Source organism: Lithobates pipiens, unplaced genomic scaffold, assembly GCF_037356315.1.
Source record: "Lithobates pipiens isolate NorthernLeopardFrog02 unplaced genomic scaffold, aLitPip1_a1.2 Scaffold_23, whole genome shotgun sequence".
NCBI lineage: Eukaryota > Metazoa > Chordata > Amphibia > Anura > Ranidae > Lithobates > Lithobates pipiens.
In genome coordinates, this window is record NW_027507785.1 from 229,841,028 (window position 1) to 229,866,087 (window position 25,060).

The 25,060-nt window shown below is 43.5% G+C and overlaps 1 protein-coding gene across 1 annotated transcript in view; it reads left to right on the forward strand.

Moving 5' to 3' along the window:
* Positions 1 to 12,927, forward strand: part of TMED5 (transmembrane p24 trafficking protein 5) — a 39,041-nt gene extending 26,114 nt beyond the window's left edge. Inside the window, exon 4 of the mRNA XM_077452903.1 lies at positions 10,082 to 12,927. Within this exon, the coding sequence (XP_077309029.1) occupies positions 10,082 to 10,300 (219 nt within the window). The 3' untranslated portion in view covers positions 10,301 to 12,927. The remainder of the gene's footprint in view (positions 1 to 10,081) is intronic.
* The last annotated feature ends 12,133 nt before the right edge of the window (positions 12,928 to 25,060 follow it).

Genomic DNA, 25,060 nt, shown 5'->3' on the forward strand with positions numbered 1-25,060 from the left:
AACATGGACGAGCCATAGGACATTTCTGAGGCACTACAGAGTGGAGCTGTTGTCCCCTCAGGACTTGGCATTTGGCAGGAAGGTCCTACAAGCGGTTGTCCCACCCTAAGGTAGGCCTGAACTTCTTGCTCATCGTCTCAGGTGTGCCGTCCTGGAAGATGACTGGAGAAAATGACCAGTTACACTTAACGGTAACGGGTTTTCTAGGAAATCTTCCAGGACGGCAGGCCTACCTCCCTACCCTTGTTTTGTTGGTGTGGTGTATTCACTACTCAGAATGTTCCCTCTGACACTGGTGTGGGTCTATCCTTTGCCATAACTGAGGGTCTGAGGGAGGGGCGGGAACTTTTAAACATGTTGTCGATTGTGTTTCCTGTCAGGTGGATCAGTCATCTCTCAGGTGTGCCGTCCTGGAAGATTTTCTAGAAAACCCGTTACCGGTAAGTGTAACTGGTCGTTTTCAGAACGCTTGTTCGGTTTTCTAATCGTTAGTGGGGTAAATTCGACGTTCATTTTCAACCACAGTGACAGGAAAATTTAGAAATAATAGAAAATTTCTTGGTCAAAGGAATTTTCAGACCGTGTATGTGGTTTTCTTTCAGAAGTTACATTCATTTTGAAAGCAGAATGTTAAAAAAACAAGTGAAAATTTCAAACGACATTCTTTCATTCAGCGAATGTACAAAGATTTTTCGTCTGAATATTCTCGTCTGAAAATTGATCCGTGTGGCCAGCATAAGGCTCGGTACACACCTATGCAGTTTTGATCTGTTTCTGCAGTGTTTTTTGCTGTCCGTTTAGATTTTTGTGCATGTGATTTTGCTGCGATTTGCGGGTTTGCATTTTTTTGGTCGATTTATTGGGCAGATTACAAAAACACAAATTGTGCCAAAAACCCATTACATGCTTTTCTGCAGCTTCTCCATTGCAGTGTATTGAACCAAAAAAAGCTAAGTTTTTGCATTAAAAAAAGAAAAGTCCCTGACCCTTTCCAAACGCATAGCGGCTGAAAAAAGCATAATGTGAACGTGTCCCATAGGAAACCATGTAAATGAACTGTAGTGTATTTCTGCAAAAAGCACCAATAAAACACATAGATGTGAACCAGGTCTAAGACATTTAGTAACATGATGGGGTTAAAAAAAACTAAAATAAGCCCTTTTATAGTAAAAAAAAAAAAAAAAAAGCATTTTCATTTAATCTTTTTTTATTTTATTTTTTAACTGTAGAACTGTGAAAATATTGACAGTAGCGATTATTTGCTCTTTTTGTACTATAAAGGGCTTATTTTAGTTTTTATTTAACCCCATTATGTTACTGGCCGATTAATGGATTACTATTTTCATAATTGATTTCATAATCGATTAGTTGTCGATTAATCGATGTGGTGTTTTGTGTTCAATCTATAACCATATATCCGCCCCTTTTGAGAAAAGCATCTGCCCCTTGCTGTATTAAATGAATAACCAGCCCCAAGCTTTGGGAGCAGGCGGCGTGTTTGCGCATGCCCCATCTACAGCTGATTTTTTCTTTTTTAAATTACCATTTTAAAGAATCATCAGAGAATCGTGATCTTTAGTCTAAGCAAAAGAATCGCGATTCTCATTTTTCCAATAATCAGGCAGCTCTAATAGTACTACTCGCCGTTACTATTATCAGATATCAGTGGGCCTATAGGAGTGATCGCTGCATGCACCCAGGGTGCTACACTGAGGGGGGCGGTAAACACATGTTTACCAAGAACAAACACCCCCCGCCGTGATCCCCAGCCAGATCGTTAGAGTAGAGGCTGCGGGAGGCAGAAATGCCGCTCCCAGCAGGGGGGATTGGGGGTACACATCTGAACCCCCCTGAAGCTGGCGAGATCAGCAGAAGAGGGATGCCAGCTTATGACGGTAACTGCAGGGGATCCAATTGGCGGGGCTCAGATCGAATGGAGGGGGGGCACTAAGTGCTGGGGTGAAGGGGCTAGGAAAGGGGGGGTAGTAGTTTTCGGGGGTGGAGAGGCTTGGGACGGGGAAGCTGCGGCATGGAGGGGGGGGGGTCACATTTTAGGTAGAGGTCGACCGATATATCGGCCGATATTTGGCGTTTTTTAATTGGCATGGGCCGACTGTGCTAATAAAAAAGGCAGATTATATCTTCAGCAGGACTTGCAAAAGACTTCTGTAATAGAAGTCAATGCAAGTTGCCTTAATCAGTGGAGGGACTTTCCTCCTCTCTGGACAGTCCGCCAAGAAAAGATCAGAGATACAATGTTTCTTCCTCAATGAACTGAGCTCTGTGTGTAGAGTTCTCAGTTTAACTATTTAAAGACTAAATCTTTTCTGACACTTGTTTACAAGTAAAAATCCTGTATTTTCTGCGGTCTTTCAAACGTAATTTTTTATTTTTTTTGGGGGGGTGAAATACACCGATTTTTTATTTTTTTTATTTAAAAAAAAAAAAAAAAACACTAAAACGGTAAAGTTAGCCCATTTTTTAAGTGTATTTAACCACTTGCTTACTGGGCACTTAAACACCCTTCCTGCCCAGACCAATTTTCAGCTTTCGGTGCTCTCACACTTTGAATGACAATTACTCAGTCATGCAACACTGTACCCAAATGAATTTTTTTGTCCTTTTTTTCCCCACAAATAGAGCTTTCTTTTGGTGGTATTTGATCACCTCTGGGGTTTTTATTTTTTGCGCTATAAATGAAAAAAGACCGAAAATTTTGAAAAAAAAAAACACATTTCTTTGTTTCTGTGACAGAATTATGCAAATTATTAATTTTTCTTCATAAATTTTTTGGCCACAATTTTTACTGCTACATGTCTTTGGTAAATATAACCCAAATTAGTGGATATTATTTGGTCTTTGTGAAAGTTGGAGAGTCTACAAGGTGTGGTGCGAATCGCACAAAATTGATCACATCTGATGTACTGGTGGCCTATCTCGCTTCTTGTGACCCGAACAAGTCAGGAAAGTACAAATACCCCCCAAATGACCCCTTTTTGGAAAGTAGACATTCCAAGGTATTTAGTAAGAGGCATAGTGAGCTTTTTGATGTTGTCATTTTTTTCCCACAATTCTTTGCAAAATTACGATTTTTTCCACAAAATTGTCATTGTAATAGGTTATTTCTCTCACGTGGCATGTGTATACCACAAATGACACCCCCCAAAAAATTCTGCTACTCCTCCTGAGTATTACAATACCACATGTGTGGGACTTTTTCACAGCCTGGCCACATAGAGAGGCCCAACATGCAGGTAGCGCCATCATGTGTTCTAGGAACATAAATTACACATCTAACTTGTTGACTATTTATTACACTTTTGAAGCACCAGGACAATGACACGTGACACTGATGACAGATGGCACTGATACGTGGCAATGATGGCACTAATATGTGGCACTGATGACAGATGGCACTAAAATGTGGCACTGATGACAGATGGCACTAAAATGTGGCACTGATGACAGATGGCACTAAAATGTGGCACTGATGACACGTGGCACTAATACGTGGCACTGATGACACGTGGCACTAATACGTGGCACTGATGACACGTGGCACTAATACGTGGCACTGATGACACGTGGCACTAATACGTGGCACTGATGACAGATGGCACTAATACGTGGCACTAATACGTGCCACCGATGACAGATGGCACTAATACATGGCACCGATGACGCGTGACACTGATGACAGATGGCACTGATAAGTGGCATTGATGACACTGACAACAGATGGCACGTGACACTGATGACAGATGGCACTGACAGATGGCACTGATACGTGGCACTATGTGGCACTGACGGCAGATGGCACTATGTGGCACTGACGGCAGATGGCACTATGTGGCACTGACGGCAGATGGCACTGATACGTGGCACTGACGGCAGGTGGCACTGATACGTGGCACTGACGGCAGGTGGCACTGATACGTGGCACTGACGGCAGGTGGCACTGATACGTGGCACTGACGGCAGGTGGCACTGATACGTGGCACTGACGGCAGGTGGCACTGATACGTGGCACTGACGGCAGGTGGCACTGATACGTGGCACTGACGGCAGGTGGCACTGATACGTGGCACTGACGGCAGGTGGCACTGATACGTGGCACTGACGGCAGGTGGCACTGATACGTGGCACTGACGGCAGGTGGCACTGATACGTGGCACTGACGGCAGGTGGCACTGATACGTGGCACTGACGGCAGGTGGCACTGATACGTGGCACTGACGGCAGGTGGCACTGATACGTGGCACTGACGGCAGGTGGCACTGATACGTGGCACTGACGGCAGGTGGCACTGATACGTGGCACTGACGGCAGGTGGCACTGATACGTGGCACTGACGGCAGGTGGCACTGATACGTGGCACTGACGGCAGGTGGCACTGATACGTGGCACTGACGGCAGGTGGCACTGATACGTGGCACTGACGGCAGGTGGCACTGACGACAGGTGGCACTGTGGCACTGACGACAGGTGGCACTGACGGCGGATGGCACTTTTTTTTTTTTTTTTTTAACTAAAGGCAGAACGGCTGCCGCTGCAGCCGTTCATCTCTCCCCTCTCACACTGTCTGTGCGAGGAGGGAGAGCGGCGCTGAGAGATGATCTCATATGTTTACATATGAGATCATCTCCCATTGGACACGCCGATCACGCTGTAAACGGCCGCTGTTATTGGCCGTTTACAGCGATCTGTGTTTGCCTGTCCCCGGGGGACACGGCGAACACAGAACTTCCGCGATGCGCATGCCCGCGGCGGCGCGCATTGCGGAAGTAAACATCAGGACGTCCAGGGACGAACGCACCTGCTCTACGGCCGTCATTCGGCTATAGGGCAGGCGTGAGGTGATTAATATATAGTTTATTTTTTTATCTAAATTATACATACAAGTAAACTGGAGGTTTGTTTTGTTTAATGTTTAAATGTAAGAAATTTTCTGCATCACTTACTACATAAGGCTGCTTTCACACTGGAGCGGGTGGGCGTTGACAGCAAAACGCTGCTAGTTGTAGCGACGCTTTACTGTTATTTTAGCGCCACTATTCGGCTGCTAGTGGGGCACTTATAACCCAGCTAGAGGCCGAGGAAGGGGTTAAATGCGCCTGTGAAGCACCGCTGCCAATTCGCATTGCAGTGCCCGTTCATTTCAGTGGGCAGGAGTGGTGGAGGAGCGGTATACACCGCTCCAAAGATTCTGCTTGCAGGACCTTTTTTTAACGTCCTACCAGCGCATCGCCTCAGTGTGAAAGTACTCGGGCTCTCACACACAGACTGCAGGGAAGCTGTTTTGCAGGCACTATTTTTAGCCCAAATGCGCCTGAAAAACGCCCCAGTGTGAAAGGTGTCTAACTGTTAGATTTTATGAGATGAAGGGGGGGTGCGGGGGGTAAATCGGAATCATACATCGGCCGCCGCGATTTCTAAATGTCGGCATTGGCCAGAGAGAAACCCATATCGGTCGACCTAATTTTAGGGTTAATAACTGATCATCGGGTTGTAATTTTGCTGATCAGAGTTCTGGAATTGCAAAAAATAAAGTGCAGCGCTAGGTATAAGCACAAGATGAAGTGCAAAAAAGCATATAAAGTTAAATGTATCGCTGTATTATTAAAGTGCAATATGAACATAAACCTTAAATGGCATAAATTCAAATAATGTGCAATATGATGAATTGTATTATACGCAACCAAAATATTTTGTTTTAGTGAAATAAAGTCGTATAAACGCACAAAAGTGCAAACAATATGCAAGTTTTAAAGCGCAACACTAAGTTTGGGCACCAAAAGACTCTATGTATGAGAACATATGTGAAGAAAATATAACACAATAATAAATGTGACCATAATCTTAACCACTTGCCGCCCGCTGTATAGCAGAATGACGTGGGCAAAGTGGTTTCAATAACCTGACTGGACGTCATGATGTCCTCAGGATATTAAGCCGATGCGTGCCTCCAGTGGGCGCGCATCGCAGCGATCGGTGGTGCAGTGTGTCAGTCTGATGCACCACAACTACGATCTCGGTAAAGAGTCTCCGGTGGAGACCCTTTACCACTTGATCAGCTGTGTCCGATCACGGTTGATCACAGTGTAAATAGGAAGAGCCGGTGATCGGCTTTTCCTCACTCGCGTCTGTCAGATGTGAGTAGAGGAGAGCCAATCGGCTACACTTCTGATGGGGGGGGGTCTGTGCTGACCAATTATCAGCGCCCACACTGGATCACCAGGTATGCCACCCCAGACCACAATGGATGCCAGTCAGTGGGCATCACTGATTGGCAGGCATTGCTTGGCACTGGCATCCATCAGTACAATACTTTAAACTACAATTCTGCCAATCGGTGCCTATTTGTGCCACCTATCAGTGCTGCAGATCAGTGCCACCTCATATGTGCCCGTAAGTGCAGGAGAAAACCTTATTTACAAAGTTTTGTAACTGAAACAAAAAAAAAAAAAAATATATATATATATATATATATATATATATATATATATATATATATATATATATATATATATATATATATATATATATATATATATATATATATATATATATATAATTTTTTCTTTTTTATCATAATTTTCAGTCTTTTTATTTATTTAGAAAAAAATTGCGGTAATAGTCCTTGCAAGGAAAAATAGACATACAGGTCCATCTAAAATCCAGTCGCACATGTGCAGAATGTGTGTGCATAGTATCCCGACCATCATTTCGTCAAATATAAAATTATCAGAGGTAAACCCACAAGTCTGCACCTGCACATTAAATACCTCACTGACAAAACGGGGAAGTGCTGCCATAGATCACACGAAATGGTGTTTGAGAGCTCATTGGGTGTGTTAACACCCTAGGTGAAAAGAATACTTAACTAGAAGGATGACTGCTGGTGTGTGTAAATACCAATCAATTACCAAAAGACAAAACAGCGCATACTGCCATCTTGTGGAGAAACAAGGTAATCCAAGTAAATTTTGTACCTAAATTTTTTTTCATATAAAATAGCTGTGAATAGCCAGTTGCCACAGGTTTACTTACGACAAAAGTGGCAATTGTAAACAATAGGTGAAAAAAATGAGCTGCGCTAAAAACAAATTAGAAATTAAAAATAAATCAAACACCTAAAACCTAATCAAAACCTATACAAAGTAAGCATAAAAAACAATATTAAATAAACAAAAATGTGATTAGTAAATAGTATATATGAGTACTATCATATCATCATAGAGTGAATAAAGTGTGTACTAGATCTGAAATGAAATTAGTATAAATAATATAGAAAGCACCCACAATAATTAATGTAAATTGAAACAAAAATAATAATGTGTGCTAAATCTAAACGAATAATATTAATAAAAATAATATTCAAAAAATGAATATTTTTATGAATATTATTTTTATTAATATTATTCGTTTAGATTTAGCACACATTATTATTTTTGTTTCAATTTACATTAATTATTGTGGGTGCTTTCTATATTATTTATACTAATTTCATTTCAGATCTAGTACACACTTTATTCACTCTATGATGATATGATAGTACTCATATATACTATTTACTAATCACATTTTTGTTTATTTAATATTGTTTTTTATGCTTACTTTGTATAGGTTTTGATTAGGTTTTAGGTGTTTGATTTATTTTTAATTTCTAATTTGTTTTTAGCGCAGCTCATTTTTTTCACCTATTTAGTTTGATATCGGAGTATTACGATTAGGGTTGCTGCTTTTAGGTTGCTTTCTTTTGTTGTTCGAGTAGCGCGGTTTACCCTTTGTACCGTAATTGTAAACAATAGTTGCACTTTATTTGAATTTATGCTACTTTAAGATTATGGTCACATTACACATTTATTATTGTTATTTTCTTCACATGTTCTCATGCAAAGTCTTTCTGTGCCCAAACTTAGTGTTGCACTTCACAAGCCTATTCTTTGCGCTTTTGTGTGTTTTAGTTTAACTTTTATTTGAATTTATGCTATTTAATGTTTATGGTCATATTGCACTTTTAATAGTGATATTTTTTACTTTCATATATGCTTATATTTTTTTTTTTTTTGCACAGGATCATCTTGTGCTTATACCTAGAGCTGCACTTTATTTTTTTGCATTTTTATTTTGTGCCCTGTATCTGGGTTATAGTGCTTAGCTGCAGGTTAATTGAAACATTTTTCACATTGTTTAATTCCTCTATCACTTAGACCAGATATATAATTTTTATATCTAGAGTTGTGGAATTGTTCAGCTGAACAATTCTACTATAAGTTTATGATCATTGAAGTGACCATGAGCTTATAGAAGGAGAAAAGAGGTCCAATACAGCCTTGGTCACCTTGGGGGCAGTGTTGTAGGTCCGTACGCCAAAAGGGTTAAAGTCATGTATTTAGTAAAATTTAAAGAAATTTACATTAAATGCAGCTCTTGAAAATACCAGATTTTTGCTATTGTTTTAATCACTTGAAGAGCAGCATTTAGACTTGTAAAGCACTAGAAACCAGTCGGGTATGCTGGAAGCACTTTCTAAAATGTGCTGGCTTACTATAGATTAGGACAGGAAGGTGACCTAGCTTAAAGGGGAACTCTGCCACTTTCTAAAGTGTGCTGGCTTACATAGGCGCATGCCACCTCATTGACCTGTTTCTTTAATTTACATTTTTACTGAGTACAGCTATTGCTTTACATACTTCCAGTTCTTGTATGCTGGAGCTTGGGGGCTTCACTTCTGCAGATGCAGGGTTATGTGCAGCTGTTCTGCCCTTCCCTTCTTCTTGACCAGCCGTGGAGAGCTTTGTATTATGTGAACCCATACACAAAATAGAAGGCTTTCTGTGAATGAACAGCAGAAGAGAGGCACAAGCAGAAAGCAGCACTTTCTCCTGTCGGTGTGCCCCAAAGTATAGTGATAGCTGTACTCCTGGCGCCCAGTAAAGTTGGCCATACATGATTCCTTTTTTTTTTTTTTTTTTTTTTTTTTTTTTCCCTCTTTCATTCAACCAGAGGGTTGATTTGGGGGGAAAAAAAAATCAGGTTCCTTCCCTCTTTTATATATTGTTTTCTGACAGTTGGGAAACTTCTCCATCAGAATACAGTGAACACTGTTGCTGGCTATAGCAGGCAGCACTGATCGTTTGGCAAAAACCTGCCAGGCTGGTTGTACAATAGTTGATCGACTTGTGTACAACCAGTCTGCTTACAATGTATTGAAATTCAGCTGGTAAATGCTGGACAGACTAAATTTTATTTTATGGCCAACTTAAAACTGTCAGATGTACATTAAATAGAAGTCCACGAGGTGGCATGAAATCATTGCCCCATAGTAAGGCAGCACATTTTTAGAAAGTGGCTGAATTCCTCAAGTTCAGCTTTAATACCAGCAGAGAAAAGTGAAGTCGCTAGCCTGATTGCTAATACCATTGCCATACATGAAATTAAACTGTATATTTGTCTGGCGCTTGGCTTTAAAGTGGTTGTAAACCAGTCATGAAATGTGAACAAACCTATCTGTAGTGTTTACTTCACTCTCCAAAGTGTCATTTCTCTCTGGTGCTTCTTTCCTCTGTTATCAGCATAATTCACTTCTGAGATTTTTCCCAACACACGAGATAAAATTTGTGCTGAGGAGGGAGATAAGCACACAGATTGATAACCTGACAGATTGTCACCCGCTCTGCATGTTTTTGTTCCTCTGCCTATATGGAGGGGGGTGTCCCTTTCCTCCAATCTGCTCTCACACAATGTATAAGAGCTCTAACTGCAGCTCTCCACACCCTCCCCTGTATTCTTAAAAAATGCAGGATGATTTTATCACAATTATGGTCTTTTGAAGGGAATTGTAGCCAAGAGAAGACTGCAGATGAACAAGTAAAACTTATGTAGAAAAATTGTTTAATTTCTGTGCAACACTTGGAGCTATTCACTTCTCTGAGAATGAGAGGGTTTACAACCTTTACATAGACTGATTGCAAGAGATGCGACCAATCTGGTCATCACTTTTGACAAATACTTGCCAGTATATGGCAGCTTTATAACTACTGTGGTATGATGACATGCATATCTTTTCTCTCTCCAGGAAACCATTAACAGTGTCAAAGGAAGACTGGGCAAAAGTCTGCAGATCCAGACTCTGTTGAAGGCCTTCGAGGCACGTGATCGCAACATCCAAGAGAGCAACTATGACCGTGTGACCTTCTGGTCTATGGTCAACTTACTGGTGATGGTTGTAGTGTCTGTTATTCAAGTGTATTTGCTGAAGAGTCTCTTTGAGGACAAGAGGAAAAGCAAACCTTGATCGCATGAGAAGATATGTGCCAAAATGTATGTGGGAAAATAGACATAGACATAAGGGGGACTTTGTTACACTTGGATGTTTTATTCATCAGTTATGCTTTTTTCTTAATTTTTATTTTTATTATTCCTGGTACAATTTTTGGTCCTTTTTGTGCCTCCTCGAAAACTGTGGGAAAGGACAAACCACTTTTTTTTTTTTTTTTTTTTTTTTTTTTTTTTTTGCTCTTTAAACTTCTTTCTACAAGTATCACTGGACTATGTGTAACATCTGCACTGCAGTCCTGTATAAAGTCATTGTATAGAGACAGTCGTAGGATATTAGAAATGTTCAAGGGCTAAGGTAGTTTTGTCCAGCCTCCATGTATTAAAGTACATGAATGAAATTCTGTCTTTGTTGCTTATAACAGCTAATTGAGCTTCTTTTTATGTTTTTAGTACATGGAATAAATGGAAATGCTACTTTTTTGAAAAAAAAAAAGGAATGTACCTTCGTACACGGAATGAAAAATCTTGCTATGAGCAGCAGACGGGCCTTCTTTTATATACTTTAATGCACAAGGCACTTTTGTTTTTTAAAGGGCACATTTTGTGAATCATTTACCTTTTCTATACTTGAGGAAAAACTTTACTACTGTGAGATTAGAGGTGAACATCTATTGCAATTATGGTAAACCAGGAGTGGAAGATCTGACCTGCTTGTCCAGAAACCCTTTATCATTTACTAAATTTGATCTTATTTTTAGATATACAGATGATTGATGGGCAATGATTTTGTGTTTGTGAGTGTCCTACCAAGCCTATCTTAGAGGAATAGTTGGTTTCCCCCCCGTTGGTGTTTATTTTTTTTATTTTTTTTTTATTTTTTTTTTTTCAAACATTAATTTGTTTTTGATCTGCTCATGTCAGTCACACGATATTCAAGTGGAGTGCTATTCCTGCTCTGGTAGGAGGGCCCTGAAGTCTGAAAAGGGTGATGCCATGTAATGTGGTGTCGCTGTATGCAACATATTCCTGTGCGCCCAGGGAAGGTTGTTTTTCAGTTTCCCAGGGACTAGCTGATGTCCTGGGTTCAAAGCAAGTGGGAAATACACTGGAAGTAATTCAACACAGGAGAAAAGTTAAGCACTGGACGAAGTGGTAAGCCTGCAGGGGGCAGCGTTGAGAAGGTTGGTTATGGCAGCCAAAGCAGCCTTTTAAATTTAAAGCAGAGTTGCACCCAAAAGTGGAAGCTCTGCTTATGACTCCCCCCAAGCCATATACCTGTCCCCCACTTCTGGGTGATTGTGCCACGATCACTCAGAAGTTCGGTCACCAGTACTGGAAGAATTGGGTGCCAGGATTCAGTTCAGGTTTGCATGTCTGAGGAAGTGCAATGAAAACCATTCCTTCCCAAGTCCACCACATGAGCTGAAGGGATTAATGGCTCAGCCCTCCCTCCAATGGTTTTAATATTCAATACCACTGACCTGCAGATACTGGCCAACACAGCGCTATGTTTTTGTGCACTCAGTGCAGACAGCACGTTGTCATTGCATGTCTGAGGATCTCGGTGACATCCAACTGTAGATTTACCAAACTTCTAAATAGAAACAAAGCTGTTATCGGGAAGCATAAAGGTTATATCCTCTGTGAAGCAACATTGAACACATACTGATGGTGAAAGCCGAGGATCGAGGTTGGGAAACACTGTTATATATGTTGTAGTTGGCATTCATTACATTGAAGACCCGTTCTTGATATTGTTGACCTTGAAACAGAATATTGTTGTGCCTGCTGCTAACTTGCACTTGCCAAATGGGGAGAACATAAATTACTTTTGGCTAACCTTTTTGGGTTTGTAATCAGTTTGCCACATTTTTGAGAACCTAAAAACTGAGCTTCCAAAAAGACTTTAGCAAAAGAATATACTAACCAATTATTTTGGGTAGCAGCAATAAGTGATTCTGGAAAACGATCACAGATCCTGATCCACAGGTGCTATTTTACTAAAGGGTTTTAATAGTGTCTTATTGGCTACATAAGGGTCTTTTGCCCAATAGCAGCCGATATTCTGTTCTGTCTGCGTTGATAGTTGGGAAATTAAACCGATACTGTAAGGGATATGCAATTGTGGGCAGTGTTCAGACACACTGATAAATGAGGCCCAGTGCTTGTGTCCAAGCTGTTCATCCATTGTCCAAGTATCGAGCCACTTTAAACAGTCAAAATTGCATGCAATAAATGTACTTTCTGAAGGAAATATGTATTGCTCATAGCAGGCAATCAGAATCTCTGTTGGTAAACCAAATAAAAAGAGAGTAGCTGGTTGATTACTGTGGGCATGTGGGATACCAAGAACACAAGCCGTAAACTGAAAAAGGCAAGCTAACAGCTGTTTAGGCAAATTCAAAAGTGAAATAGCTCTTAAATAGTTTTGTAGCACTTTTTCTAATTTAGTACTCAAGGATGCAACAACATATGAAGTAACTGTATATTTAACATGAAGAACAAAGAACTGTCTGGTATTGGCTAATATTACTTGCAGGATATTGTCCCTCTAATGCACTAGATTTTTAGACATTCTAGGTCAATCTCCTTAGATATTGCCATCACTGAATTTTTACATTTCTAATAAAAATGATTCCTTAATCACTGGTGGTGTTTTTTTTTATTGTACAAATGGATTATAAAGCCAATATGTAAGTAAAAGCATACTTTAAGCTACAAGAAGGTATTGAGGTTGGTTTACTAAAACTGGAGAGTGCAAAATCTTTACAGCTGTTCATGGTAGCCAATCTGCTTCGAAATTCAGCTTGTTCACATAAAGCGGAGGTCCGCCCACCCCTAGAATGCCAGCAGCTGCTGACTTTTAATAATGAGACACTTGATGTGTTGGAGTCCAGTGAAGCCGGTACTGCAGCTGATGTTTACATCATCAACTGCTGCTGCAATTGCAGGTTAGCGAACCCAGCAGTGTAGCATTATGGCTTCAGGCCGGGTCCTTACTGCGCATGCGTGGGACACCACTGTGCTCTACTACTGGCCCCGCGGTGTCAGTGGGGGGAGGAGGAGGAGCTGAGCTGTGGCATAGTCTGGGCTGCGGCAAAAGTGGGGACAGGTATCAACCCCCCCCCGACAGGTGCCAAATGTGGCAGTGGTATGGCACAGTATGCCCTCGTAGGGGCAAATAAAGGTGATATCTTGTCAGTTCAGTAGATGGGGTGACTGTTCTCCAACTGTGAGGGAAAATGTGGCATGACTTGCTCTGTAAGAATTATTACATGATACCATAACATGTCTGGCAAAAAAGATGTAACCAAAAGACAAAAAAAATGTTTATGGCAATTTAGAAATGGCTCTTAGTAATGTGGTGAGTTTATATCTGGGGGGGGAGAGAGAGAGAGATATACTCTCGTTCATAGTGGCAAAAAAAAGAATTTTGAATCCAATATGGGGAGTTTCAGAAACGCCTTTTATTTTAATTAAATTTATACGTCCTAACATGGACAAAGGTACAAGTGAGAACCTTTTGTCGTCCCACAACCAGCAGAGAGCGACAGAGTCTAACAGGGAGGACATGCCGGATGGTACAAATGTTGATAGGTATATTGTTTGGCGTACTATGCCCTAAATTCTTCCAAGATGTCATTGGGGGCCTGAGATACTGAAACAATAAAGCGCTTTTAAATTTCGAGTTCAAGCCCCTGACCCAGGATACGATTTTCAAATTTTTTTTTTTTTTTTTTTTTTTTTAAAGGTACCAGCGGCCATAGCTATAGAAAATCAGGAAATGTAGTAGAGGTGGTAATGAGTGATAGGGTACATCTCATGAGCAGCAATAGAAGCACAAACCTATGCTATGACATGCTGATGCAATCAAAAGTTAATAAAAAGCAAAACTAAAATTTAAGAACAACCCAGGTACAACCAGTCCATACCTGTCACCATTCAAAAACAAGAAGGGAACAGGTAGGGACCTTGAATCACAAAAAAACAGTGAACTAGAACTGGGCACAATCAATACACTGTGTGTGTGTGTGTGGGGGGGGGGGGGGGGGCTGGGGTTCAGAAGGCACGCCACTGGAGGGGAGATGATGGAGAGGGCTAGCTGAATAAAGGTTCCGGGACGATGCATCATACGCTCCTGCAAGTTGGTCTTCTGCGGCTGGGAGTATAATGTGTCTTAGCCTGACGTCCCCTCAGTATGGAGGAAGAAGTGAGTTTGTGGCTCACATGTCTCAGGGAATCGCTCACAAAGAAGATTATCAAATGTGTGCATAGCCCTTAAACTAAACCAGCAATAGATAAAACGTTGAAAACTGATGTACTTGCTGTGTCAGAACCAGGACATCAACTGGACATCCCAGGAACAGGTGAGTAGGTTTTCAGCTTTATCATATATCCAGCCAGGTGGAGGCCATGTCAGGTGACTTAAAGAACCACATACAATCCCCATGGATGACCCAAAGTCTGCTCGGATATATTGTTTTCCACAGGTCATTCATCTTGAAGGATGCTTTTGCTTTAATTCCTTTTATCATCATTGGGACTTGCTGACATGTTTTGTCACTCATCAAGTGTCATCATGTATTATGTTGATTTATGTTCACGTTTGTCACCTTTTTAGTATGCAATGTTTATATATCTTTCATTATGTAGTTTAGAGCGCAGCTCCCCATTTTTAATAGTTGCTAATGTTTAACTGTTCACTTGCTGATTTATATATTCATGCAGTTGTACAATAACCGTAATTATTTTTCTACATGAGGATTATGGGTGGAATATCATCGCTACACCTTCTAAGGAGCATATTTAACCAATTTCTGATAAAAATATATGTATAATTATATTACTTCATGGTGCTCATGGGTGGAATATCATGGCTAAACATGCCTAGGAACACAGTTGTCCTGTTGGGGTTTATGGTGGGAATAGCATGGCTACACATTCCAAGGAACATATTTAACCTATTTCTGATAGGAATATGCATATGATAGGATTTTTGTACTCACAGTAAAATCCTTTTCTCTGTAGTTCACTGACACAGCTCCTTTACTTAAACCATTGGGTTGTTTTGCCACCTTCAGTAGAGGACTAGGCAGAACATGTTAACATGTACAAAAAAACAGAACTTTCGAGTTCCGCCCAAGTGGCAGTCCCTTCAGTAATAACCCCCACCCTGCTTCCTGCAGCCTCAGTACGTCAACAAGCAGTATAACGTAAAATAGGAGGGGAGGGTGCTGTGTCAGTCAGTGAACTACAGAGAAAAGGATTTTTTTTACGGTGGATACAAAAATCCTATTTTCTCTTAGACCACTTTTACACTGAGGCGTTAACTGACTGACACAGCTCCTTTACTTAGACCATCGGGACATCCCCAAGCAGTGTCAAAACGAGGGGTGGCAAACGGCATAAAAACTTCACCCACAAAACAGAATCTGGGAAATGGCATACAAACTTCACCCACAAAAAAAACAGAGTGCTCCCTAACAGGGGAGTCACAACCTTATCTAACCACATCAGAACTTGCAGTAACAATGCAACAGTGCATTTCACTTAAAGGTAACTGTTTTTTGGCAAAAAATGAGTGCAATTGCAAATTACATGGCCGCCCGCAAAACTTTGCAGCCAAAACGGGCATCAGCCAATGCACTGACATCTACGTTGTAGAATTTGGTGAAAAGGTGTGAGAAGATAACCAAGTCGACGCTTTACAAACTTGAGCAACAGACGCGTGATGTCGGAAGGCCCAAGAGGTTCCAATTGCCCTGGTGGAATGGGCCGTGACCAGAAAGGGGGGCACCTGCCCCTTCAAAGCATAGGCCTGAACCACAATCTGTCTGATCCACCTGGAAATGGACGACGAGACTTTTTTCGGACCAGCTACCGAAACAAACAGAGATTCTGACTTCCGAAGGGGAGCCATGGCATACAGATACACCCTTAGAGCCCAGACCACGTCCAGGGAATAGAGGGCCACCTCTTTAGGATGTGTCGGCTTAGGACACAAAGATGGTAACACAATGTCTTCATTGATGTGGAACGCCGAAACCACCTTCGGCAGAAAAGAAGGTTGTGGACGCAACACCACCTTATCCTTAGATAATCAGATAAGGCAACTTGCAAGACAAGGCCACCAGTTCCGAAACCCTTCTGGCCAATGTAATGGCCACTAGAAAGACCACTTTCTGGGAAAGAGTCAACAAGGGAATTTCACTGATATTCTCAAACGGTGTTTTCTGGAGCACGATAACATCAGGTTCAGATCCCATGGGGGTAATGGTGGACCCACCGGAGGAACTACAGGCCGAACCCCCTGAACAAAGGTGCTCACTAAAGAGTGAGACACCAGGGGTCGCTGAAAAAAGACAGTCGAGGCTGAAATTTGTCCTTTAATGGTGCTTAAAGCCAATTTCTGGTCTACTCCACGCTGTAGAAACAGCAAGATCCTGGATATGGAATAGGAGCGCGGATGACATCCTTTCTCCTCACACAGAGATGTAGGCCTTCCAGGTACTATGATATATCTTCTGAGAAGAAGATTTCTGTGCTCTCAACATAGTTGAAATCACAGAGTCCGATAGACCCCGGTTCCTTAGTACCTGGCAATCAACAGCCATGCCATTAAAACCAGCGATGGTAAAGCAGGACCTTGAGATAGAAGGTGCTCTCGTAACGGCAGTCACCAGGGGGCGTCCGCCACCAGTCGCACTAGGTCGGCGTACCAAGGACGCTGAGGCCAATCTGGGGCAATCAGAATTACTGGAATCCCCTCAGCCTCCACTCTGCAGAGCAGACGTGGGAGCAGCTTTAGCAGAGGAAAAGCATAGATCAGTTGATACTGACCCCACGGAGCCACCCGCGAATCTGACCAAGGATCTCTGGTCCTGGACATGAATCTTGGCACCTTCCAATTGAGACAGGAAGCCAGGAGATCCACTTCTGGTGTGCCCCACCATAGGCACAGTTGCCTGAACACCTCCGAATGCAGCGCCTATTCTCCTGCGTCCAGCATCTGGCGACTTAGGTCTCTCGATCACATTGATTGGCAATTTGCATTCCTCCCTCGACCAAATGCCCTGGGTCAACTGTACACCCAGTACTCCACCCCAGCCGGTCAGGCTGGTGTCCGTTGTGATCACTGTCCAATGTAGAGGTAGGAACGATTTCCCGGACTGAAGTGTCGGGGACCTCAGGCACCAGAGCAGGGAGTTCCTGACTGACTGGCTCATCTGAATCTGCCGATCCAGGGATAATGCAGATTTGTCCCATTTCAGCAAGATATCCTTCTGCAAGACTCGGGTATGAAACTGGGTGTAAGGCACAGCCTCGAAGAAGGTCACCATGAGCCCCAGGACTCGTATGCAGAATTGTAGCGATGGCCACCTGCGGTTCATCAACAGTTTTACCGTGCTTCTGAGAGTCTGCAACTTGTCTGAAGGGAGAAACACTCGCTTCCATGGAGTCCAGCAGTAAACCTAGGTACTCCAAACCTTGAGTTGGTATAAGCACTGACTTTTGTAGGTTCAATAGCCATCCAAAATCCTGCAGAGTTTGCATGGTGATCGCCACATCCTCCTTCAATTCTGAGGCGGAAGTTGCTCTCAGGAGGAGATCATCTAGGTAACCTATGATCGCGATCCTGTGTTGTCGCAGCAATGCCAAAACTGGAGCCAATACCTTGGGACTCGGGAGGCTGATGCCAAGCCAAAAGGGAGAGCCACAACCTGGTAGTGGTCATCCCCAACTGCAAATCGCAGAAAGCTCTGATGCCGGAGGCATATGGGTATGTGCAGGTACACATCCTGGATGTCCAGAGACACCAAGAAGTCCCCTTGATGGAGTGCAGTGACTACTGAGCGAACTGATTCCATTCTGAACCTCTATACTTTCACAAAGCAATTGAGGGCTTTCAGATCCAAGATTGGATGTACTCCTTCCTTTTTGGGGACTAAAAACAGATTGGAACCTTTACGACTCCAGAACTGGTACTATCACTCCGCAATTTAGCAGGTCCCTTACCGCCCCCATGAGGGCCTCCCGGCGAGCCGGGAGCAAAAGGTATGCTGGAAGGGAAGAGTCTGTTTGGTGGCCAAGAGAGGAACTCTATCTTGTAGCCAGAGGAAATCAGTTCACAGTCCCATTGGTCGGATAGCCGAGAGGCCCACTGGGCTACAAACTTCCAAAGGCGACCCCCCCCCCCCCACCCGTGAGACGGGCAGGGGCAAACCTTCATGCGGTAGCACTCTTGCTCGCAGTTCCAATGACGCTTTTGTCTTTCAGAGGACCTGTCGGGCTGGGGACATTTAGCCGAAGCCCCGAATGGACAAAAAAGCTGTTTGTGAGCCGAAAATGAGGGCCCTTGCCTACAGCATGGCTCCTTAGCCTTCCTGGCCTGTGGAAGTAAGGTACTCTTTCCACCTGTGGCATTCTTAATGATGTCACCCAACGAGGCTCCAAAGAGCCGTTCACCAAGGAAGGGTAGATCCGTCAGGGCTTTTTTAGATGCCTGGTCAGCTGACCAGCATTTTAGCCAAATCAGGCGCCTTGGCACCACTGCTAACACTGAAGCCCTGGATAACAGAGGGAGGGTCCCAGGGCCGCGTCACAAACATACTTAAGGTTCCATACAGACAGGGGAAGCCTGCTGCTCCCCCGATTCGCGGTGGAAAAGTTTTGCCCACTCAGTGTCTGTGACACAAATTCAGAGGCCATTACTGGTCGCATCGCTGACCGCACAACCATAAACAAGGAAAGGGCCACTGCCTCAGCCTTCCTGTCCATGGGGTCCTTAAAGGCAGGAGGCCCCTCTACCGGGATCGTGGTTACTTTGTACCTGGATACTGGGGGGTCCACGACCGGAGGAGCTGACCATTTCTTGAGAAGGCTCTCCTCAAAGGGGTAACGCACCGCCATATATTTTGGGTTCAAAAAGGTCCATTGGGGTCTACCTCATTCCTTGTATATTAACTTATCGAAATAAGTCAGATACGGAAACGCCTTAGGTGCACGGGCTGGCTTACAGGACCCAAAAGGAACCACTACCTCAGCAGAGGAATCTGCTGTGTCCTGAATCTTAAGGGCATCACACACAGTTGTGATAAGTGCTCCAACTAGCGCTTTGTCGGGTGCGGACCCGGACGTGTTCACCAGCCTCAGCGGGGCCAGAGTCTGCGTCAGAGCTCTCACCGGGGGCGGGGGGCGGTTTTCAACACCTTTGTGCCCACGCACCACCTGCATCTTGGCAACAAACGTGTTAAGGAGTGCCAACAAAGCATCCAGAGGCACTGCACTGTCTGCAGCTAACCGGTTGCAATTGCCTGGAGTTTGGGGGAAGAAACACCAGTTTCTGAAGCCATGCTGACCCTGCACTGTCTGCCACCTGTTGAGGACTTAGGACAGTGAATGCTCCCACCCTCCTAACTGCTGCAGGCTGAGGTGCCCCCACCTCAGGACTCCCCACCCTGACCAAGTTCTGCGCCATCCAGCTAGGTGTGTCTGTGTCCTGTGTCAGCTCCCAGGTGTCTGTGAGAGGAAATTGTGCTGTTCTGAGCCTCAGGGATCAGCGATGGGCATGAAAAACGTGATAGGCTACAACAAAATAGCCGCTGAGCGTCCAGTATAAAGGACATAATCACAGGGAAAATTGCTGCCGAACTACAGAAAAATGGTTCCTGACCATACTTCTCCCTGGTCACACCAAACATTGCTGCCAAAGCACTATATACAGAGAGGAAAGTGAAACACTGGCAGAGAAAATGGAGGCAGACAGCGCTACAGCGATCAGCAGAAACAGACCTCCTGACATCCAGGGGAGAGACACCCAGGGCACAGCTACCCAGCGCAGCCCCCCACCCAAGGTGAGAGCTCCCTCAGGGGCCCCTGTCTATGTGCACACACACCACTCAGCAGCCCATGCAGCATCCCCCACAGGGGGGGGGGGGCAGGGAAGATAGGGACAGGGAGAGAGGAGAGGGACCCCCGAATCGACCTCCCAGGGAATGCCCAGCTGCTCAGCCCCACCGAGGCAGGGAGAGCTGTACTTACCAGTCCGGACGCGCTGGGAACGTTCCATCACGGACCCACTCTCTGATCAGTACGGGGTGGCTGCTGGCCCGGCACACTGTGACGCAGACAGCAGTAGCCCGGTCATGTGTGTGTGCCTGTGCATTGCTCTCACCGGCCGCCCCCTGGAGCCTGAGGGGCATTTAGTGACCGACCCAGCGCAGAGCTCTGGTCTGCACACACTCGCTGGGGAGACTACAAGGATAAGGGTATCCAGCCTGTCACGCAGCTGGCTTTTGATAGCAGATCACAGGATCTTATCTTGCGCAAAAAGGCAAACTTCTGCAGAAAAAAATCTACGGACCGATGGGCCCGCAGGGTTCCTAGGTCCTTCTCCTTCACTAGGCAGAAAAAAAAACTGAGGCTGCAGGAAGCAGGGTGGGGGGTTGTTACTGAAGGGACCGCCCCTTGGGCGGAACTAGAAAGTTCTGTTTTTTTGTACATGTTAACATGTTCTGCCTAGTCCTCTCCTGAAGGTGGCGTAACAACCCGATGGTCAAGTAAAGGAGCTGTGTCAGTCAGTGAACGTAAGAGAGAAATATTTTTCCACACAGGGATTATGGGTGGAATATCATGGATACACATCCTTTTTAATGCATTTGACCTGTTTCTGATAGGACTATGGGTATAATTATTTTTCTACATGGGGATTATGGGGGGGGGGGGGGGGGTGGATATCATGGCTGCACATTCCACTGAGCATATTTAACCTATTTCTGCAAAAAAAAAAAATATATGTGTATAATTTTTCTACATGCGTGGAATATCATGGATTTACATCCTTTGTAATGCATTTGACCCGTTTCTGATAGGAATATGGGTATAATTAATTTTCTACATGGGGATTATAGGTGGAATATCATTGCTAAACATTCCTAGAGACACAGTTGACCTGTTTCTGATAAGAACATGGGTATCATAATTTTTCTACATGGGGATTATGGTTGGAATATCATGGATACGCATCCTATGTAATTCATTTTACCTGTTTCTGATAAGAACATGGGTATAAATATTTTTCTGCATTGGGATTATGGAGGGAATATCATGGTTATGCTTAAAGGGGTTATAAAGGGTTTGTTTTTTTTAAATAACAAACATGTCATACTTACCTCCTCTGTGCAAGGGCCTCCAATCCTCCTCTTCTGGGGTCCCTCAGCATCACTCCTGGCTCCTCTTCTTCTCGAGTGCCTTCATGCATTCCATGGGGGGCACTCATGCGGGCCTGCTCCGAAGTCCTGCTGCGTCCATTGACACAGACAGCAGGACTCGGCCCTGCCCCCTGTGTCACTGGATTTGATTGGCAGCAGCGGGAGCTATCAATCTATCCAATGAGGACACAAGACGGGCTGGAACAATCAGATTCAGATAAGTAAAAAGGGGGGCTTCTGGGGGCTGCATTAAACAAGGTTTTTCACCTTAATGCATAGAATGCATTAAGGTGAAAAACCTTGAGGGTTTACAACCTCTTGAACAAAGAACATATTTAACCTGTTTCTGAAAACATTATGGGGATAATTATTTTCCTACATGGGGATGATGCGTGGAATATCATGGGTAAACATATCTAGGAACGAGAGTTGGGTGAAAAGTTCGAGCTGAGCTGCCCATTTGGCGAACACCTGTATATGTGTGGTTTTTGAAAGGATGTTTGCCTGCCGAGCGCCCCACAATGCGCTGCATAGTGCATAGCTGGTTGTAAAGGAGCACATCAGGAAGTGGACGTCTGCATCCTTGACAACAGGTGGGTCATCAGCTGTCATTGGGTTTCCCTGCTGACAGCTGAATGAAAGAAAAAAAAAAAAAAGAAGTGTTGTCCCCCCCAAAGTCCATACCAGACCCTTATCCGAGCATGTAGCCTGGCAGATCAGGATGGGGGGGGGGGGGGTGAGTGAGTGCCCCCCACCCTCCTGAACCAGGCAACATGCCCTCAACCTAGGGGGGTGCTTTAGGGCAGATGGGGACAAGGGTCTCTTCCCAACCACCCTGGGCGCTGGTTGTGGGGGTCTGCAGGCAGGGGGCCATCTAAAACGTAAAGCCCCCTTTAACAAGGAATGTTCGGGCCAAACTTTTGCTTGGTTCAAACTGTTTGCCCAACTCTAGTTTTTAGGCATGTTTAGCCATGATAGTCCACCCATAATCCCCATGTGGAATTTTTTTTTTACCCATAATGTTTTCAGAAACAGGTTACATATGTTCCATGTTAAGTGTAACCATGACATTCCCCCAATAATCCCCTTGTAGAAAAATGATGTCCATATTCTTTTCAGAAACAGGTGAAATGCATTACATAGGATGTGTATTCATGATATTCCCCCCATATCCCCATGTAGAAAAATTATTATACCCATGTTTTTTTTTTTTATCAGAAACAGGTCAACTGTGTTCCTAGACCAAAACATTGTTCCCACTGTAGTAGTGAAGAACTGAATGACCAAATGAGCAACTCTGCATACAGTGTAGGGATTTACGGGAAAAAAATATTGAATAGCAATGTAGATATACAGCCAATACTGAAGTGTTTATCAACAGATAGAATATACGCTACCACTAATAAGCTCCTAAACTTCTGTGGTATACAGCAATAGTCCTGATCAAAAAACAGAGAGACAGTGCGGTATCCTGTATATAGTTAAATGAAATGTAGGAGCTGAGGGGAGAGAGTGGGAGACCATGGATCGCTGAACAATTGTGCTCATAAAAGCAGTTCAAGCTATAATTTTCTGTCAACAAACCAGATATGTAGCAAGTAACGACCTGCAGTCCATACTCAACATAGGGTATTAGATGGTTAGGGTAGTTAGACTTGTCACTCCACCATATATATCATATATAAGTGTTGTCCCTATGTAGGTCAGCACCGGGTACAAACGCCGGCTATATAATACCCTCCTGGGACAGTGCCCTCTTCGATTGATGGCCTCAGATGGTAAACTCCTTTATTTTCTTGCATTCAGTTTATGCAAGTCCTCCAGATGTCATCAGGTATATGATGGATAGCGCATGTATCTCATTCTATACAACTCAGCCTGGCTCCAGCCTTCCTGACTCGCAGAGAGCTCCCTTCCGGGACGTGGTGGAAAGAGGCGTTACATGATGCTGTTGATGTCATTGTGTTTCGCAAATGGATCACGTAGCGTCATCTGGACACTGGGGCGGGCCTCTGGCTGTTCCTTATCATGGCGTCGCCGCCATGGCAGGTAACCGCCCCAGTCTATTCATTAACCACTTAAGCCCTGGAAGATTTGCCTCCTTAATGACCAGGCCATTTTTTGCAATACGCCACTGGGTCGCTTTAACTGACAGTTGTGCAGTCATGCGACTCTGTAGCCAAACAAAATTGACATCCTTTTATCCCTACAAATAGGAGCTTTTTTTTTTTGTGCCATTTGATCACCTCCTGCGGTTTTTATTTTTTGCGATATAAAAAAAAAAAAAAAAGAAGAGTGACAATTTAGAAAAAAAAATAACCTTTTTACTTTAATAAAGATCCAATTGAAAAAAAGTTAAAAAACAAATGTCTTTCTTAGTTTAGGCTGCTCTGCATTCTTCTACATATTTTTGGTAAAAAAATAAATAAAATCGCAAAAAGTGCATATTTATTGGTTTGCGCAAAAGTTATAGCATCTACACAATAGGGGATATATTTACGGCATTTTTATTAATAGTTTTTTTTTTTTACCAGTAATTGCGGCGATCTGCGATTCTTATCAGGACTGCGACATTGCGGCAGACAGATCGCACACTTATTTTGGGACCATTGAGATTTATACAGTGATCAGTAATAAAAGCCAGTTTGCTGTATAAATGTAATTGGCAGGGAAGGAGTTAACACTAGGGGGCGATCAAGGGGTTGAATGTGTTACCTAGGGAGTGTTTCTAACTGTGGGGAAATGGGACTGCCTGGGGGAAAGAGACCGATCATTGTTCCTAAGCAGCAGGAACAACTGATCAGTCTCCTCACCCCTGACAGAATGGAGGTCTATCTGTTTACATTGACAGCCCTCCTTTCTGTCGCTCTTGAGGGTGCTCGGTGGACATCACAACCTCCAGGCACGCTCATCGGCTGTCATCGTGCCGCGGTGGTAATAAAGAGAAGTGATAAAGGCGGGAACGTTGTATTAATGAGTGAACAAATGTATGAGGGGGAGGTAAAACGCCTTTTGGGCGATAGCAAAACCTATAAAACAACTTGAAAATTACCCTTTCCCAAATATAGTGGATGTACTAAATTAAAATTGGTCAAAAAAGTAGAGTTATTAGGCAAACGCGAATATAAACACCTATGCATAAATGAATACAATATACCAACCTTCTACATAATACCCAAGGTGCACAATAACTTGTGTAATCCTCCCGGAAGACCAATAGTGTCCGCTATCAAATGTCCTTTAGATAGGATTGGCAAATATCTGGATGCTCTGTTGAAGGATATGGTCACGGGATTGAAATCATATGTGCAAGACGCTAGAGATGTTGTAGCCAAGATCACAGACCTACAAGTCCCAAAAGATCCTTGCCTGGTTGGAGTTGATGTTGAATCTCTCTACACCTCGATACCACATAGTTGTGGTTTGAGAGCTGTGGATGAGTTTCTGCAGCCACATTACCCAGGGTGTGGACACATGAATGAGTTTATAATTGAACTCCTGGGGTTTGTACTGGAGAACAATTGTTTTCAGTTTTTGTCAAAATTTTATCAACAAATCAAGGGGAC